The 20,088-nt window shown below is 45.1% G+C and overlaps 1 protein-coding gene across 1 annotated transcript in view; it reads left to right on the top strand.

Moving 5' to 3' along the window:
- Positions 1 to 20,088, top strand: part of LOC144108704 (uncharacterized) — a 227,223-nt gene that overhangs the window by 5,247 nt on the left and 201,888 nt on the right. The window contains exon 2 of the mRNA XM_077641876.1: positions 7,848 to 7,930. Within this exon, the coding sequence (XP_077498002.1) occupies positions 7,848 to 7,930 (83 nt within the window). The remainder of the gene's footprint in view (positions 1 to 7,847; positions 7,931 to 20,088) is intronic.

Genomic DNA, 20,088 nt, shown 5'->3' with positions numbered 1-20,088 from the left:
TAACACAAAGAGAGACAAACAAACAGAACACAATTTGTTCACCGGGCTCAGCGACAGTCCGATGACCTGAGGAGCTCGATGGGGCCGTCCCGCAGGTAGGCGCACGTTGCCTCGCTGGTCCGTGGCTGGGCGGTGGTGTTCTCCCGGGAGTCGAGCGGGCGCGCTTCTAGGAATCTTAAACGGCGGCTTGGGCTAACAGACAGCGGTTCCAGCCCTTCATTTATAGGCGCAGCCGTGTCTGTTTGTTCTTCACGCCAAGGCAGGCGCGCACATACACGCAGTATCAATTGCACAAGCTCGTTCTCCTTCTCGCGCCGGGCTGAAATCACCGTCCAGAAAAATCTAGGTCATTCTCGCCATGTGGAGACATCGGCGCAGGAGCGAAGGGGAAAGGGTATCACTTTAGCGCGGACAAGGTTACCCCTTTCCGTCGAGAACAAGCAAAAACTTCTTCGGCATTCTATAGAAATCGACGCCGCGCGTGGCTATGTTTGCGCCCACGCAAGGTTTACGCGCTCTCCGAGGGTCCTTCCCCGCTGTTTTTTCGTATTTTTTTTACCGCGCGCGGGCGCGATTGCTTACGCGCAGCGCCGTTTTTCGAAGAGGCGTCGACTTTTGTGACATCGCCATTTTAGTGCCCTAGCGCTTCTAGTCCGCCGAAAAGTGGTTGTCTGTCAGTCCGAAGCCTCCTTCTAGCACGTGGGCCAGCTCGCTCGCGTTACGTTGTGACGGCTGGCATCAGAGACTACCCACTGGAATGTGAGGAAACTTCTAACCACGGCAATTCACTTGATGATTAGTCGCGAGAGATTCCTCAGGAACAACATGGGTTTCACAAGCCCCAACGATGGTAGCACCTGTCATGGCAGGGAAGTGGCTGAACTGCTAATTTTAAATGCCTTCTCAAGTGACAAAATTGTTGAAATATTTTAAGCAGGAGATGCGAGATATGCGCAGTGCACTAGAGAAAGAGCTTCGAAAGGAATATAAATACCTGAAAAAATCCGTTGATATGGCTGAGCTCAGTGCCAAATTTGGAAAGGAATACTCAGCGCTAAAGAAAGAGAATGCCGCACTATCACAGAATGCAAAGGACTGAGACAACAACTATCTGACCTTGAAGACCGGGTGACAAACCAAGAACAGTACTCAAGGAACCGGAACATTGAGATTTAAAGTGTCCCGGTAAGCGACGACGAGAACCTGCCTTGAATCATGAGCAAACTAGGCGATGTCATAAGTGAACCCATTTCTGATTCTGATGCAGACATATCCCATCGTGTGCCAAGGAAAGACAAAGGATGTTATAACCTTGTCGTGCAGTTCCGCTCTCGTGCGAAACAGGAGGCGGTGATTGAAAAGGCCAGGAAGAATCGAAATTGAACCTCTGATTTTGTTTACCAGAGTGCTGATGGCTCCAGTTCTCCCCAGGAATTTATTAATGAACACATTTGCCCCGCCTTGCAGAAACTTTTTGGACAAGTCGTTGGGCGAAAGAAGAGAAAAGAATGTAAGTACGCGTGGACAAAGGGCGGCAAAATGTTCGCGCGCAGAACAGACACTTCAAATGTACTGCGCATATCTTGCCTTGCTGGCACCGATAAGATGAAATGAGGATTAGGAATCCGAGCATTTTTCCAACCGCCATTCACATCGATGGCTGGTAAATCGCTCAACCATGTGGATGTGACTATAATTTGTCATAAAACGCCGTGCACATCTTTCTTGTTAAACACTCAGTAAGCACGCGATATTTCTGATGAGCTGTGTGCCTTATTTTCACGTTTTGGCTTTCCATTTTATGTCATTATGCTTTGTTAAACATGGTACCGACACGAACACAAATTAATACAGATCCCGGGTTACACACGACACACTTAAATCGCTCAGTCAATAACGGTGGAGCAGTACTTTTCATGGCCAGAGAAAGTTTTCAGTGTGATAATATCGGCGACTTTACGGCGGTTACACCGGGCTTTGAAATTTTGACTGTCATTCTTAACAAAAGCATATTTTCTGGTTTATATGGCCTTCCAGGCGGGAACGTGGCAAAGTTTATTATATATATGGAAAACTTCTTATCCTGGATAAATGAAAACCGTTATGAACTCGTCCCTCGGCGGTGACATAAATATTACCGTGTTGAACGAAACACAGCTATGTATTGATTTCACTAGACTATTAGAATCTAATGCATGTTTTAACACAATTACTGCTCCAACTCGCATTAGCAACGCCTATGAAAGTTTGCTTGATGTTTTTATTACAAACATTGAACCTCGAACAATTAACTCCGCAGTAATAAGCGCTCATATTAGCGATCACTTACCAGTGTTTCTTCTCTTGGAATCGTATGTCTCGGGTATAGAGCCGAAGCAATGTCCTCCATTGACTATTCAAGATATTAATCCGTTTACACTTGAGGAGTTCCGCACAAAAATATCAAAAATAAATTGGCTCGAGATGTACAATTAGTCTGACGTGGATGCCGCGTACGCGTCATTTCTGCGTATTGTCAAAAAGGCTTACTCAGAATATTTTCACCCTAAAACACTGAAGCCTAAAAAATCTAGAAAACCTTGGATAACCAATGCAATTCTGAAACTAATCAAACAAAAAGATCCTCTACTCAAACGTTTTTTGGACACAAGAGACACGTGCCATCTGTCGGAATTTAAGAAATTTCCAAATAAGTTAACCACTACTCTTAGCGAAGCAAAGAAAGATTACCTTCATAAGTTGTTTACTCATGAAGCTATAAAGCGAAAAGATATCACGCGGAGAAACCATAGCACAGTGCTTAACATTGGACATCAGCTTTCAGAAGGCGTACGAGAATTGATAATTAACGGGGAATGTTCATCAGGCGAGAATTTAGTAAACGCTTTTAATAATCACTTGTTGTTCCTTGTGAATAGTTTGCACGCTCCACGCTCCGCAGTGTACCTCAATTCCAGAAATTGTGATAGTGTTTTTCTTCATCCAACTAGCGCAGAATAAATTTATCTCACGTTCTCCGCTCTGCGAAACATTAAATGTTGCGATATTGATGACCTGCAAATATTCCCCGTAAAACATGTTTTAGATCTGATATGCCCAGATCTTGAGCATGTGTACAAATCGTGCTTTGTAAATGGTATATTTCCCAAGCGCATGCAGCTCGCAATGGTAACAGTGCTCTTCAAAGCCGGTGATAAAAACAACCTGTCTAACTACAGACCAATATCCATTTTGCCTGTATTTTCAAAATGCCTAGAAAAACTAATAACACTTAATCGTTTTCTGCAAGAAATAGAGTATTATTACTGACTGCTAGTTCGGTTTCCGAAAGGGTCGCTCGACAGAGTTAGCTCCACTAATACAAAAGAAACTAACACTACAGGCATTTGAGCAAAATTTATTGACACTAGGCGTTCTAATCGGTTTTTCAAACGCCTTTGACACAATTAACCACACCACTCTGCTAACAAAACTTGAAATTTGCGGTTTCAAGGGCCCATTCCTTCGCTTAATCAAAAGCAATCCGCTGTTCAGGTGTCAAAGGGTCTCAATAAATAACTGTATATCCGATAACTTACCCATTCATTCTGTTGTACCTCAAGAAAGCATTCTTGGACCTTTGTTATTTAATATTTACGTTAACCACATAATAAATATTGGCACCGCTGCCCAATTCACCATATACGCTGATGACACTAGTCTGTTTTTGCATCTGGTTGTGCAAGGGACCTGTTGGCTCTTGTGAACGCTGCTTTAAGTGAACTTGATGAAGTTCATTGAATTCACTGTTTATCAATGAAAACAAGACAAAGGTTGTACGTTTTCAATCTAAAAACAAAAATGTCCACATTGATGGCCATTTGAAATGGGTTCCTCAATTATCAGCTTTCTGCCATCCATTAAATGCCTCGGAGTCGTATTTCAAGAAAACTTACTTTGAAGTCTTTATACAGACTCAGTTGCTTATAAAATTACTCGTGTTGTTGGAATACTAACTAAACTTCGATTTTTTCTTTCATCGAGTGCGAAAAAACTGCTTTATAACTCTCTCTTCCTGTCCCATCTGAATTACTCTCATTTAGTGTGGGGAAGCACCCCGATGTCTAACATCACAAAACTTTCTATTGCAGAAGGAAGCAATGCGCGCTGCCGCTAATTCTTTATATAACGCTCATACGCAGCCTCTATTCAGCGACCTTAACTTACAGCCGGTCACCTCCATATATCGTAGTATTTTACTCAAGCGTTCCACTAGTGCGAAAAAACAGAAGACGAAATTTTTCGAGCATTTATCTCTATTGACAATGAATTCTGACATTTACAACACACGCCACAGAGAAACATGGTACGTTCCTAAATCGCGCACTAACTAGGGTCAACAAATGTTACGCCATACACTGCCATCTTTGTTAAACTCATTAGAAACTCAATAGACACCTATCTCTCTGTTTAATGGGCTCATTGTGATTCCTTTTTTTTTGCTTTGCTGTGGTATACACTGACGCCAATAATGATTAACCAATATTCTTTGCTTGTAAATAACTTAATATGTATAACGTGAATTTTAAGGCTGTATTATTTGTATCATTTTATACTACACACTTTCTGTAATTTTATAACTTGTAGCATTCTATCGTAGATTTTTTTTACCGTATGTATTTCTGTTATAGAACGTTCACTAATGCTTTCTTTTAGTTTATCCATTATTTTATGCTTGTGTTCTCTTTAGTGTGTATAGTGCCATTCTGTAGGTTGTACAGACACCGTCAAACCGAAATTATTTGGTTTTTTGTCTGTACTCCCGTCCTCTGTACATGTATAGATGCAAATAAACTTGAACTGAATTTAATTGTGGTATTGGTAAGGGCTACGCGTTCGTTTGAACAATTTGAAAAATTAATGCCGTTGCACGAAGCGAAAACAAGCAATACTATTGACAGCATTTTTCAAGTTTATAAAGTAATGTATGTGCCACGCACACCACAAAAGTCCATGCATGCATGTAGGCTCACCGCATGTTTAATCTTCACGAAGCAGAATATGAGTACGTCACTGCGTGTTGTGAGGATGCGCTCTATTCAAATTATGTTGTCAGGGGAGTTTTACCTGTGCTGACTATTGTTTTTCATTATTGTCAGAAAATAACCTCTTTTTTTCCTGTTTTGCATATTAGAGTTGACAGTAAGGGGCACGCATTTGGAGCGTTCTCGTTTACGAGATTTACACCATTTCGCGTTTTGCTGTTTTGTGCACGTCCTTTTGTGCACGTGTGCATGTGAACTTGACCCACAACAGAGTCTGGCGCAAAGCGTTGTCTAAAATATACAGACCGGCTTATTTTGTTAAGCATGAATTCCTGGGAGAACTCTAGTTTGGCCTAGTTGGTTCATGATTCACAAATAAAACGGCGCGAAATACGCTAACAAAAGACAAACACGACAGGACCAGCGCCTGTCGCTGATATTGTCGTGTTTGTTTCTCTTTTGCCCCCGTATTTCGCGCCGTTTTCTTTGTGAATGCATTTCAGCGCGAAACACGTCGTGTAGGCCTTCCACACACACACACACACACACTACTCGGCTCCACCTCGCTCTCCGCTGAAGCCGATATGTAACGATTAAAAGGTTTAGCACTCTTCGTGACCTGACGGTAGCTGACGCGGCGCTTAGAAAACAGTTGGTTTCCGCAGCCAGTTGCCAATGCTAAGAAGGATGCGAGCGTTGTCCTCGGATAGGGACTGCTGGCCTGCGCGGATTTGAACGCCGCTTCGGGCGCCTCTTCACTAATGCCGGCATCACTCCATCAGTCTAGCTGTGGCTGATTCCTTTTTAGTCCTGAACGAGATGACTGTTTTTCGCAAAGAACAGTGCCTTAAGCCTTTTAGTTCTTGCATTCAACTGTGGCTGGTAAGCGAATGTGCCAAGTTTTCGTCGATTATTATGAGGAGCAATAACGCAAAGGCATCATGCCGGCCAAAGCTTTCACTTTACGCTCCCATTCAGCACGTACGTCTTTACGATTAACCTGGCGCCATTTCTAATGTTCTCCAGTTTCTTTGCTCAACAGTACACAGGCTTGTGACGCTTCTCGCGTCTCGCAAGCACGCCATCCTCTCACCTCGACTTAAATTCGTCTAGGCTGCGCCCTCGCTCGCACCGCCGCTTCGAACTCTTTGCATCCGGTGGCAACCGGCTTGCGAGTCTTTCGAGTTGAGTAACGCCGCTCGGTCATTCTATAGCCGCTACCGAAACGCATCTATGTCATGATACGGAAGATACCGTAACATAATTCACTCCCTCTTACGGCTGCTCGACGCGTATGCACCGATGATTCCAACGCAGAGGCTCGGCGAAAACTCCCGGATCTGCGTTTCTTTTTTCATGCTTGATGCCAATAGTAAAAGACGACAGTATTTATTTCAATCATTTTTTCCTTTCTTTTCATATCGCGAAATCAGATTCTGTGGGTACCTCACGCGTACGTGACGCGTCCGTCATGATTTGAACGAAATGGCGAATTGTCGAGAATAGGGCGCCAGGGCCCATGTCGAAATGTAAGCATGCTGTGATGTTATCGGAGAGCAGCATCCCGGCGCGCTCTCAATGTCTCCGCTGCAGAGGGAAACAACAGCGCGAAAATGAGGAACAAGCTGAGAAGAGATAACGCTATAAAATCTTCTAAATTTTAACTGCGTCCTTTTTCCCTCTTAAGAAAGCGGCACAACGTACAGCAGCGATATTTGTCCACGTCTCTCGCACTGTGGTAGCCGTTCTTCCTCTGCGCAGATATGTTAGTCCCACCTACATCACTCACAGATCCTGTTTCCTCGAGGACAACATTTCCTCGGCCTCTGAAGTTTGTCCCGATGGCCTCAGCATATTCGCATAAAATATGGTTGAGTGAGAGGCGATGGGTGAAGGTTCCGGATGCCAGATATTAGGCTGCTGGCCTTGTTTTCTACAATAATTGCATACCACGTATGCAGCTTCTCAGCGTCGACAGCGAGCGAGTGAGATGCAAGGCCACACAACAGAAGATATCTGCGGCGCCGAGTGGGTGTTGTTCACCTGGAACGTTATACGGGCGAGAGCTGATTAGTTTGAGTTTCGGAATATTCCGAGGACACTGGCATTATTTGCAAGAGTGCGCACTATCCATGATAGAGTGAGCCTCACCACCCGTGCGTGGAATCCAGGCAGCCGCGCGGCACAGTGCTTGAGAGACAGTTGCCTGAATGCGCTCAGACAACTCTCCACGCTGCTGTGAATCTGGACCCGGGCATCAATCTGGTCCGCACTATACCACTGTTAAACTCGGCGAAACGAACTGATTCGCCGACTTAGCAGCGGTACTCCCCAGCTGTATAGACCCGCGCACTTGTCGGCCTTTCTTTGTGCTTTCGGAGCAAGTCCATTCTTCAAAGTGGCAAAGAGGTTTAGCACGGGGCGTCCTGTCTTTCTTCTCTCGTCTTGTGTTTCTACGCTAAGCTTCCACTCTGTCGAAATGCAATACCTTCTAGCCAAATCTCCACTTCGCTCATTGTTGACAGTACAGTGCTGTAGAGAACTGAGAAAAAACTTAAGCGCCTCATTAAGAGGAAAGTAACGTGTCATGTGAGAGTTTTCTGGACGGCGAATCTAACATTTGGTCACGCGGGTGCTTGAGAAAGTGTCTCTAAATATTACTTTAACTGTAGCCGGGAATATCAAACTTCTGTGCTATTATTTCCCTCGCAGCGAGTGGTCTGAAGCCGTTAGCTAAAATGTATATCGATTAACAGATGACCTTTTATGCAGCCGGAATAAAGCTTTTCATGCATAACACATCAGCGTCCTCCTTTTCTGCAGGCATGGGTGTTCCGCCGAGATAATGCTACTTATTCCCTGCATCCTGGTTGTCACCATCACATTTATCATCGCAGTTGCCGCAGGTAAGCAAATTCGCAGACAAAAATACAAAAATATTGGTATATGAGATTGCTAGAGGGAGGATGCTTTCGATTATGAAATCAGAAGTCCAAGCAGGTTAAAATGGCAAAAGTATTGGCGATTACCTCATTCGTTTTGCTCACCCAAGGAATAAACTGGGCCCTACACATCGAACCAAACCTTCCACAAACGCAGGCACCTTTTGCTTTCTATGATGCCATTTACAAGCATCCTGTTGCCCTAATTTATGGCAACGACGCCCAACAGGAAACCAATTTAGCACGTACCTGTGTATTCCGGTAAGCCTCTACACTGGTGTTCATAAAGCAACTCATCGGCCGTAGTAGTGCATACAAAACAGCCCCTATTTTCAAGCAACACAAAAATTCGGGAGTTGTTTCAAGCTCGCGATCAAAAATAGAGCTAAGGGAAGCCAAAGGAGAGGCAAGAGGACGTAGAAAAGCGATTACTTGCAATTGTGGTTGATTGCGGAATGCACGCAATTTAAACGTGGCACCTTGAAGAACCAGAAAACAACAAGGCTTTCCTCGGAAGCCGAGAGCAACTTTTCAAGCTTCCGATGGAAGCCTTTTTTTTTTTCTGTTCGCGTCTGCTTCGTTCGTTCCGCTGTTCGTCTTCCGTTAGCGTATTTGTGGTCCTGAACATTTTAAACCGCCTTAATTTATTGAGGTGAAAAAGGGACTAAGTCGAGGCTTGGGACTCACAATACTTATTTGCCTGGTTTTGAGCTGAAACCTCCAACCTACCCTGTTAAACGGACAGTCGACTATTACCGGCCATATTTTTTTTTCAGGCAGTAGAATTCCCCTCGTCCAAATGAGCGAATTCCCGGCCGTGACCCTGCAAAACGTTTCGGAACAAATTAGGGCGTAGTTTTAACTTGAGGATTTCGGTTTATCGTTGTTGTCCATTCCTGCAAATCCTGATGTCACAGGAACCACGACTGCCGTGCAACCTAGGCGGTCAGCACTGGGAATAATGAACGTGACATTCACCGAGATTCATAGTTTTTAACAAAATTTGGTTGAAAGCCTTAAGTTGCATTTGAAATACTGTAAGGTAGGACTTCACAGACCAGCAGGTTTATTGCGACCTGTAGCCAGAGGCGCGCCCCAAGCGAACAGCCGAAACGATGACGATGAGTTTTAATACGTGGAAAAAGGATGATGGCGCATACAGTGCTCACATTAACTGCCCGCGCGTCAGAAGCGGGAAGCCTGGCCACGATTTTTCTGATGCGGTGCGCCGAGTGAAAGAAAGCCAACGGGAAACATAGACAGTTTCATTCCCGCCGTAAAGGCAGTCCGGAGTAATATCAACAGGTTAGAGAGCATAGAGACATTAATCGATACAGGAGAAATCCGCCTGGTTGTTGGCCAAACATGCTGCTCCAGGTGAGGCTGAAAAAAAAGTAGTAAAGAGAAGACAGTGAACAAGAGAAGAAAAGGGAAAAGAAAGGGTGCAAGGTGACATCGAGCTTACTCAGCACTCACAAACTCATGATTTTCAAAGAGTGTCCACCAAACCCGTATCTCGAAGAAATACTATTAATATTTTTGTCCCATGCGCACGCAAAGCCCCATCACTCCAGTGTCCAAGGACTTGTTCCAGGTGCATGGGGCCGTTCTGACGGTGTTCTAAATCACTTAATTTGCCTTGCGATGGCTAATAAAGATTTGGCAGAGGCAGATCAAGTGCTGAAGATTCTCGGGCACGCCACACGTGAGGCGCAGAGGGCTACTTGATGTACCAATTTTACGCAAATAGGATTGAGATGAGGTAATGTCCAGGCGATTTCGATGCAGGCAATTACGATCATGTCTATCTTATTTGCATTGCATGCAGAAGTCACAAGGGCGGTCAATACGAAAAAGGGGTCCGTATTGACGCGGCGGATCACACCACAAAGAGCATTGCGTCTTCTAGGGTTTAGTAGCCAGAAGTCTCACGTCATCACTGCGAGAAAAGTGTATAGGTAGGATCAAGGAGGAGTCACCCTGCGTCCTCACTGCACCGTCAGCGTGATCGTTGTTTGCGATGCCGCAGTGAATGAGTAACCACTGGAGCACAACACAGTGACCTAGCGGTGCGTCACGCGGTAGTTCACTGAAGAAGTGTGGTTGACCACGGAGTAGGGACCAATGAAACGATGCTGAATCTTTTCGCAAAGATGAGGCGTCCCCAGAGCGGCCTTAAGTCAAATACTAGTCACCTTGAGAAAATACAAAGAAAGGCAGTTAGGTTTATAGTTAATAAATTCGGACGGCTTCAATCTCTCTAAAATTATACCTACCTTTCAATCACGTCGAAAGAAGTTGAGACTTGAATTCCTTCCCCCCTTCTTAACAACAAACTTCAGATGAATAAATATCCTTATATAACACCCGCATTAACGCGCCACACAAGACATCATCATCCTGACTCACTCACATTTTATTATGCTCGAACTGATACGTTTAAATTTTCCTTTTTTCCTCGGAGAATATCGGTCTGGAACGATGGTTTACTGGCTACAGTGTAACAAAAATTGTATAAATGTGTACTTTGTTCCTGCTTTGTACATTATTATATGTATATATTTCAATTCCCCTCTGCTTGGACCCAAGGATCTGCTGTATGTAATAAATAAATAAATAAATAAATAAATAAGTAAATAAATAAATAAATAAATAAATAAATAAATAAATAAATAAATAAATAAATAAACTTCTCCAGGGTGGAAGGAGTCAATGCGGTGCGTCGCGTCGTAGAGACTTTTCCGATCTTCCTGGCATGCTTGAGTGTTGAGGCGAGAAAAGTGGCGGCATCGGGCCACTGGGGAGAGGAAGTGCTGGGAAAAAAACAAGGAGGAGCGCTCTCGCGCCGCGAAAAGGCGTCAAGAATTTTCGTGGGGGAACTGCTGCAAACGAGAAAACACCGAAGTGACCATTGTGCGTTGCAATGCGGAATTTGCGGCAAAAGGGACGAAAGGAAGGGATTGGTCCGAATTTCGGTGGTCATGTTCGACTTACATAGCAATCATATTTGATAAGGGTGATGGAACCCCTTAGTATGGCAATTTGTCGGGGGGTGGTAGCTGAAGGTTATCTTGTGAAGTGTATAGGAAGCTCGAAGAACTGCGGCAAAAACTGTCTTCAGGAACGTCCAGCAGCGGTCACTAAGAAGCACTTTAGGAGCGCCATAATGCAGTGCGGTGGATTTCAAAAAGAATGTGGTGACTTCGGGTGCCGAGCCATCAAGCAAGGCTGTGGTTCTGGCGTAGCGTGGCAGATTGTCGATGACAGTGAATATCCAACGATTACCTCATGCAGAGAGAGGGAGTGGCGGTACAAATCAATGCCGATGGCGGCGAACGGCGTGGTGGGGCATGGCATAGACTGGAGACGTGCGCTAGAAGTCCGCCTTTTTGGGCGCTGGCAGAGCGGGCAAGATGCGACGTATTTAGCGACGGTTGAAAAAAGGCCAGGACAGAAAAAACGGTTTTCACGCGGTCATAGATTTTGTAACAACCTAAGGGACCTTCCATGGCGTCATCGTGGAGTGCCTTCAATTACTGGAGCGAAGCGTACGTGGCACCACTGGAACCCAGCCGGTGCCATCAGGGCAGTAAACGTATCGGCAGAGCACATTATTTTCGAGTTTGAACTGGTGAAGCTGCCGACGTAACCTAGCGGTAGGAGGGTAGGGAGCTCCCTTGAGATGGCTGATTAGGGAGAAACAATGCGCATTTCTGCTCTGATCAGAGGCAATGACGTAGAAAACGTCGGATGCCACATCGGCGAGGGCGGCAAGGTGCACTGCAACTGACAACGATGCGGCGTCGCAGTGGCAGTAGGCAGGTAGTGTAGAAGAATGAACCGAATACTCCGGAAGCGGGCAACTAGAAAGGGTATCGGCGTCTTGATGCGTACGACCCTATTTGCTGACGACGTCAAGAAGGCATTCTTGGAGGCTAAGAACCCAGCAGCAAAGGCGTCCAGACAAATTTTTCAGGCCAGATCATCAGCATGAAGTGTGGTGATCTGTGACGACCGTGAAGTGACGGCCGTAAGGTAGGGGTGGAATTCATGAATGCGCAAATGACGGCGAAGCATTCTTGCAGAGTAATAGTGTAGTTACGTTCAATAGGTGTCCGAGTGCGGCTGGCGAACGCAAAAACTCTCTCGTGAGAAGTGGTATCAAGTTGCCGGAGGGCAACACAAATGCCATAGCTGCTAGTGTAACAGTGCAGATAGGTGGGAGTAGCATCGTCGAAGTGGCCAAGGACCGGGTCTGAGGTAAGAGCTCGCTTGAGGGTTTGAAAGGCACTTTCGCAGTGCTGAGGGCAAACTAAAGCACTGTGAGCGTTGAGAAGCTGATGCAGAGGTGCGGAAATGGTAGCGCATTTTGATACACTGTCGAAAATAAGAGGAAAGCTTAAGGAAACTGAAGTTCTTTAGTCCGCTAGTGGCGCTCAAAGTTCAGGATCGCGGCAAACTTGGCGAAATTCCTTCTCGGCGAAATTACACTTTTTAATAATGAGTTGAAGGCCAGCGAAAACGAGGCATGTGAGCATCTCACCGAGGTGGCTCAAGTGGTGAAGAAAAGTGAGAAGAGAAAATAATTGTAGTCTACGTAGCATTCATTCATTTTCATTCATTTGTTTCCGACAGAGCCAGGTAAGGTGTACATGTATATATACATTAAATTTTTCCATCTTGTGTGGAGAGCAAGAAAAGATGCGTATTCAAACACCTGACGAGGCCTCCGAACCTGTATTGCACACAGAGCTTCAGACAACGGTGCGACGATGAAAAATACGCTACACTTATGGGGCAAAATAAAGAAGCGAAAAAGGTTGAGTTGCACTGGTTAGGTCCAGTAGCAAATGATGTCGTACACGCAAGAACGAGTACAAAACGACCAATATATGCTCATGCACACGTGATCTGCACACAGACAATAATATGACGTATGAATTTCAATGATACAGTCCAGAAATAATTTTGCCAGGAACTGTGGGCAGCTGGTTTTAAACAAGTTACATGAATGTATTGCGTAGAAAGGAGCTGCACACAATGAGACAGAATAATATCCTATATATACTCGTCACTGAGAAGGAGATGCTTTGTCCGTTTCTTGAACCTATCCAGACGGTATATTGGATCTGGTGGGGTAAGCAATGAGCAGTTCTGAAATTTGATAGTTAGCTAGCTGTGTTGCGTATGATGTGCGAGGTCTATTTTTAAAGATAATTGTCCTCACTAAAATTAGCTGTAGAATTCTGACTTCTACAGAATGCAATATTTACCAACGGATATGACATTGTGGCACACCTGCATAGCGAAGTCCTACCGAGACATGCTGAAAACTGTAAATATATTATATTTCTGAAAAATAGGAGGAGTGTGTTCATACTGTGGTTTAATTGCAATTATCCTTATAGCCTTCGTTTGTACCACGTGTAGTCTTTCAAGATTGGTTCTAATTCAAGTGCCTCACACTAATCAGTAATATGGACGGGAGTAAATTAACGCGTAGTATATTTGGCGTCTAAGCCAGGTATGTATCATTAAGCAATTCATAATGATCTGTGACTGCCGAGTATTCAGGTGTGACGGTGAGACCTCGCATAAAGAGCGAGACCACTACCTCTCTGGTTACAACGAAACACTACTTCACACTGATATCAAATGTTACGACGTCATCTGTTCCAGGAAACTAAGTTTCGGTGAATGCCAAGAAAATGAATTCTTGATTCAGCGACTCGAGATACGTGTTCCCGTCTATGCGCTTAATTCGCAGACTGCGCGAATTGAGGCGAAACACGCATTAAAAAGTGTGAACTGGTTGTGTCTTCTTCCGAACATTGATGAACGAAGTTGTGTTCTAATAGCTGAGGCCATTTGCCATTGTGGCATATATAACTTGACACAAGCTGTATTTTACATTTCTTAAACAAGTTTGTCCACGTCACCCTAGTTCTTAATTTGGGTGACCGCATCGCCTGGCTTTTTTCTAGCAAGCACCTTTCCATCTTAATCCAGATGAGCTGGTATGACTTCTCTTTATCTCTGAACTTAACCAGCCACATTAGCTTCCTGTTATAGGAATTTAGGTTATTAAAAAAGTCCGCGTTTAGCTACCTATCATGGAAGAGTTTCCGTTGGTTCATCCAGTGTTTTTCATCGCTTGTGCAGAAAAGCGGGAAAGCACTGACGGCACATTGTCATGTTTTCTAGGCAGTCTGTGGATAGCTTCCACGTCCTCTGCACTTATTTCTAGCAAATGAAGTTTGCATACCATTCAATTAAGTTTCATCAAAAGGTTTTCATCCTTAGACTGCTCAAGACAATGTACCTTGAGATTTTATCAGCGACTATGCTGAGTGAGGTCGTTTATCTCCTTTATCAGTTCGCCAGTTTCCCGGAGAGACGTGCCACATTCTGCTTTCTAGACCATAAATCTGAGTTCAATTGGTTTGCCCTGCGATGTAACTGTTTCAAGCAGGTTATCATATTTGTTTTAAAGAAAATCTACAGACTTCTACACTGCCTGAATAACATCTTTTATAATAAATAGTTCATCAAGTTTTTGAAGAGCCAGAGAAAAATGGCGATTTTGTTTTTTGTGATATAGTTAGCTTTGCCGAAATGTCGGTGTCAGGCTCAATTTCAGACGTTTGGCTTGACCTCAGTTTCGAACCCTCACACACATGACATAACCATGATTTACCGGTGTCGGGCTTAGCCTTGGTTGTAGCCTGTCCCACTTGAAGTTCAGTCTAATTTTTGCAACCAGAAGTTGCTAGGAAAGCCAAGGAAAAGCTGCGAAAAGAGCTTGTAGGATCCTGACTTCCTCTTTACAGAGCAGCATTGACGGTATCAAAAGTAAGCCGGTATAGAGAAAATAAAACAAAAAAACTAAACAAGTGACTATGATGGACAATAAAAAACATGATGCACATGCATCGTGTTATGCACAAAATACAAAAAGAACACTCAAGAACACTACGGGGGAGGAGGGAATCAAACAATGAAAAAGAACACGAGTTGGAAAAGTGGCAACAGCAGCAACCAACTAGAATGTGAATATTTGGCGAAGTCTTTAATTGAGAGACATTTCATGCAGAACAAGGCTATCACGGCAGTACAGTTCGTTCAATAGCGTGGGTAACATATATTGCATCATTTGTAGTCCATAATTGGTAAGGCATTTCTTGACATACCAAGGCTCTGCTCTGCGGACATCATACATAGTTTTGTTTTGTTCTAACCCAGCGAGTCTGATCAGAGTGTGATCGTTTTCATTATTGCAAGTTTATATTTATAACACAACCTATAGTTATACATAGATTTTATTGGTATTGTTGTGTGTCTGGAAAACACTTGGTGTGGGGGAAAATATGGATGTGTACATGCAATGCCTATGAACCGTTTCTGTAAAACAGTAAGTTTATTAATATTTCCAGCTGTTGTTGTTGCCCGTACGAGGCATCCGTGGTTAATTATACATGAGCACAAAGAGATATAAAGTGGCATGTTAACGGACATAGGAAAATTAAAGCAGTGGCAGCACATGATGCCAACTGTTCTATAAAGCTTATTAAGTAAATTGCATGGTCGTTTCACGGCATACCGTCCGTAAACTATACACAAAGCGTTTTATAAGGCGGCACAAAATTCTATTCTGGTATTGTCGAGATCAATCATGGGGAGGAGGGGAGTGTTTATTGCGGGGGCGAAACATCACTGCTTTAGTTTTATTAATGTTAAATTGAAAATAGTTGCGTACTGCCCAAGAGTTAATTTCATTTAAGGTTTTGATTCGCTTGCTTTGCAAGACCATTATTTGAAGTAGCTGGGAAAAACTCACTGGTCTCATCTGCGTAAATTATTAACATATCGTCACTATCGAATCGAACATACCATTAACATAAAGAACTAAGTGAAAGGGGCCCAAGATACTCCTTTGAGCAACTGCACAAACTACAGGTTTACTCTGAGAACATGTACCAGCAATGCTTACAAATTGGAACCTATATCGCAGGCATGATGAAATTCGCAACGAGGCTTTACGATTCATGCCATAATGATCAATTTTCTAAGCAATAAAGAACGGTTGACGAAATAAAAGGCTTTTCGGATATATAAAAACAATCCATGTACCATGTCCTTCAACTCAAAGTTTTACAGTACGAATTCTTTCTGATTAATTTATTTAGTCAATTTGTTCTTACGGAAACCGTACTGAGCAATAGTTACAAGGTTGTACCGGTCAATGAAACTGGACAGTCGTTTCAGAATTACTTTTTCCAGGCCTTTAGAAAGAGCTGGCAAGGTTGATATGCGGCGGTAATTTCCTATTTCATTTCCTATTCACTCCAGATCAACTGCCGGCATGATAAGCAAAAGTACATTCAGAGCAAGTGATAACCATAGAACCTCTGCTCAAAGTTTATTTACAGGCTAAGCAGATAAGAGACGGAGTGTCGAGGGACATTATTCAGTTTGAAACAAACGAGTGCATCAGCAACTAGAACGGCAGCAGCAACACCAGCAGACGTGCCGTGTATTATTACAATTCGAGAAAGCAAACAAGACAACTTGCAGAACAATTTGTGTAACGACGGTCGCTCGCGCCGCTGCTGATGATGCTGCGTGCAATACAATGGAGCGCGGCCGTTCCTCCATGCCGCCGCTGCTGCTGCTGCTGCGTGAATTACTTGGGAGCGGGACCGTACCTTCTTTTTTAGCCTAGTTGGAAGATGGCGCAATCACGAGCAGTCCGCAGGTCAATGCTGGTGCTCCGCGGCACCAGCTATCACCGCACCGTCTTTCAAAAGCGGCAGAAAGTCAACTGCCAAACACAGGACGTGTGTTATAACGCTTCCTCGCACCACTGCTGCAGCTGCTGCTGCGTGCGTAGCAGGTTTTCCTTTTCAAGGCGCGGAGTACTCTATAAAGAATGCGTTCAAAAGTTACGGGAGCATTCGCAGTCCAAACAGCATAACATTAGATCCGTAAAACCTATTGGGAGTAGCGAACGTGGTTTTTTTCCTTGCTTGCCTTATACATGGGAATCTGCCATTAAACACAACGATGGTCTAGTGCAACGAAGTATAGAGCTCTCTGAACAGAGCCGATGAATTCACCCACCCGGGCCGTAGGGTCAACACCTGTGTGAGTGTATTGTTGAGGGCACGGTAATCAATGTAAGATCGCACTGATCCATCCTCCATCACCAAAAGCACCGGGGAGAGCAGGGAATGGCTGAAGGGCAATTATGTCGCGGCGGTGTAGATCGCTGACATCTTCCTCCATGACTTAAAGTTGAAAGAACGCGACACGGGTGCCGACTACCAATACAAGAGCCTTCGGTGACGACGCGCTCCTCGGCAATAGGGTATGGATGCAAAACTCTATTACAAAGCGAGTTTGGACCCTTTTGAGGTCTGAGGGCCACCGCACAGTCTTCACATTACGCGCATGTGTCCAGGCCACGTAGGGCCATGACACTGGCACCCCGATTCACACCGAGAAGTTGGGTGTCCGGGTCCGGCGACGCAAGGAGGGCCTCCCGTTCCTCCCATGTTCCGATGCCGGGCTGTCCCTGCGGGGGAGGATCGGCAGGACAGCCGAAGAGGAAGAGGTCCAGGGTGGCGTGCGATTCTCCGGACAGAGTGCACTCTGGGGAAACAGGGCGAAAGTAGGATAGAAGCTATGGGATGGGAAGACTTGCGGTCTGGAGTCGCTTCCAGAGGATTTGTTGGGGGTGGGGTAGACGGGGGTTGGGAGGGAGTTCAGTCGACGGGTGAGGCACTGTTCCCACTTTGAGCTATTTATCAATTCCCTCTCGCCTTACCATAAGCTTGCCGTCCCAGTTAGCTCAGTTAATAGTGCGACTGCTCCGGTGACGCGGTGGTCCTGGGTTCGAACCCCGAACCAGGACGAATTTGTATTTAACTATGAAGTTTCTGAGAAAGCTGTTAAGATTCCCTCTGTAGCCGTATGCCTGCGCTCGGTTGAATGTCAGTGAGTAATTGCTCCTGTATTACAAATCTCCACCTTGAGGGTTTCCCCTAAACAATTCACCTGCACTGTTGCCACTTCCAGTTATTGTTCATTTCCTTCTCGCCCTGCCATAAGCTTCCCGTCCCGGTTAGCTCAGTTGGGAGAGCGACTGCTCCGGTGAAGCGGTGGTCCCGGGCTCGAACCCGAGACCTGGACAAATTTTTCTTTAACTACGATGTTTCTGAGAAAGCTGTTTAGCTTTCCGTTGTAGCCGTATGGCTGCGCTGCACTGGGTGTCAATGAGTAATTGCTCACTTATTACAAATCTACTCCACCTTGGGGTTTCTTCTATTTATTTGACCAACAGAAGTATTTCCCAGGAAAGAAGACTCACATCAGAAGAGTCTTGGTGCTTGCGAAGCAAGCCAGTAAGTCTTTACGTTGCGAAGCAGGGAGGTCCGCGTTAGACACTTCCGTAGCATGTGGCGACTGGTGGGAAGGCGCTGTAAGCACGACGAGGGAGGCCGGGGGAATATCCAACGTGCATAAAAAAAGAAGCTGCATTGGGCAACACAAGAGGATGGCGCGAGGTATTCAAGGCAGTGATGAAGGTTGACCCGTTTTCAAACAGAAAAAATCTAGAGGGGAAGACACGCCTCCTGGTGAGGTGGCTATCAGAAGGCACTATGAGCAAATCTCTCCGTGAACAATGACAACTGAAGTAAGAGTATCACGTTCTTGACACCCAGTGCACTTATTGCGATACGCGGCGGCTGCTTTTTGCAACGTGATGGGAAGGGTTATACCGTCTTGCTTGCTTCCGGCAAACGGGAGAACACACTTCCCTTGCCACTGTGTTTATGAAAGCGGCCGCCACGTGTTGCCTTAAGCAAGGATCGAGGCTATCGGGCTTGCGCTGCCGTGTTCACATTGTTAAATTTCATGACTGTACTGGCCACCATTTTCACATTCGTTTCCCGGTCGCAACCCTTGCGACGCGTCGAAGCGGTTGGTCTCTAGGAGGCCGGATTTCGCCTAGCTCGGCGTGAACAGCATGATGTGAATGATCATCACAGGCGCTTTCCCGCACGCCTAGGACATCGGAGTATAAACGAGCCTTAAGGAACCATGCACGTGCGCTGTCAGTCAGGTAGAAGGACACAGCACTTTAAGGGTGTCGTCCCATCGGTTGAAAGAACTCACGTGGTAGTAGTGGTTAAGCCAGCCGTAGACACGTCGCCGAGGAGGCCATCAAACATCGGGGGCCCACGCTGAAGGCGGCTTGCGGTACAAGTTTCTGGGGCAGCAGAGGGCGAACGGGAGGGACAGGAGCTGTCGGCATTCCCCTCTTGGAACGTGACGGTTAGCGCACATAAGCGGCGGCCGAAACGCAGCTGCATGGAGAAGCAGGGAACGAGGCAATAGGGGGACTAAAGCACACCGCCACCACGTGTAAGGCAGGACTGCAGCGACCAGGTTTATTCTGACTCGTAGCCAGGGGCGCGCCCTGAGCGAGGGTGATGAGTATTCACATGAAAAAGTGGACGAAGGCGCATACAGTGCTCTTTTCATTTCATTTCATTTATTTACCCTCAGGGCCGTTAGGCGTTACAGAGGGGAGTGGGAATAACATATAAGTACAAAAAACAAACAGCAGCTAAAAAATTTGAATATAGTTACAGCACACAATGATTTAAGATTAGTAACAGCACTAGCAAAAGGCAGCATTACACAAAACAAACCACATAAGAAAACAGCAGCAAATAAAATAAAACATAGATATAGACAGAGACTTGCATAAAATTAGTAACAGCGTTTCGAAAGGCAACAGTATCGGTAATTTCAACAATATCGTGGGGAAGGTGATTCCAGCTGACACAACTTCTGGGTATGAATGAATCGTGAAAACATCTCGTGCGACAAGGAGGGATCCAAACTTTGTGACGGTGATCCATGCGTGCTGAAATATATGATGGTCTTTTTAACAACCTCTCTTTAAGATAAGGATTATGATAAATTTTGTGAAAAGTACATAATGAAGCTATTGACCTGCGATGGGAAAGAAGCGGTAGGGAAAGGTTAGCTTTTATGGCAGTTACACTACTAGTACGATGATAGTTGGAAAGTATGAAACGACAACCGCGGTT

This window comes from Amblyomma americanum, chromosome 10 (assembly GCF_052857255.1).
Source record: "Amblyomma americanum isolate KBUSLIRL-KWMA chromosome 10, ASM5285725v1, whole genome shotgun sequence".
Classification (NCBI taxonomy): domain Eukaryota; kingdom Metazoa; phylum Arthropoda; class Arachnida; order Ixodida; family Ixodidae; genus Amblyomma; species Amblyomma americanum.
The sequence above is the reverse complement of the archived record's forward strand: the minus strand, read 5'-3'. Positions and strand labels throughout refer to the sequence as shown.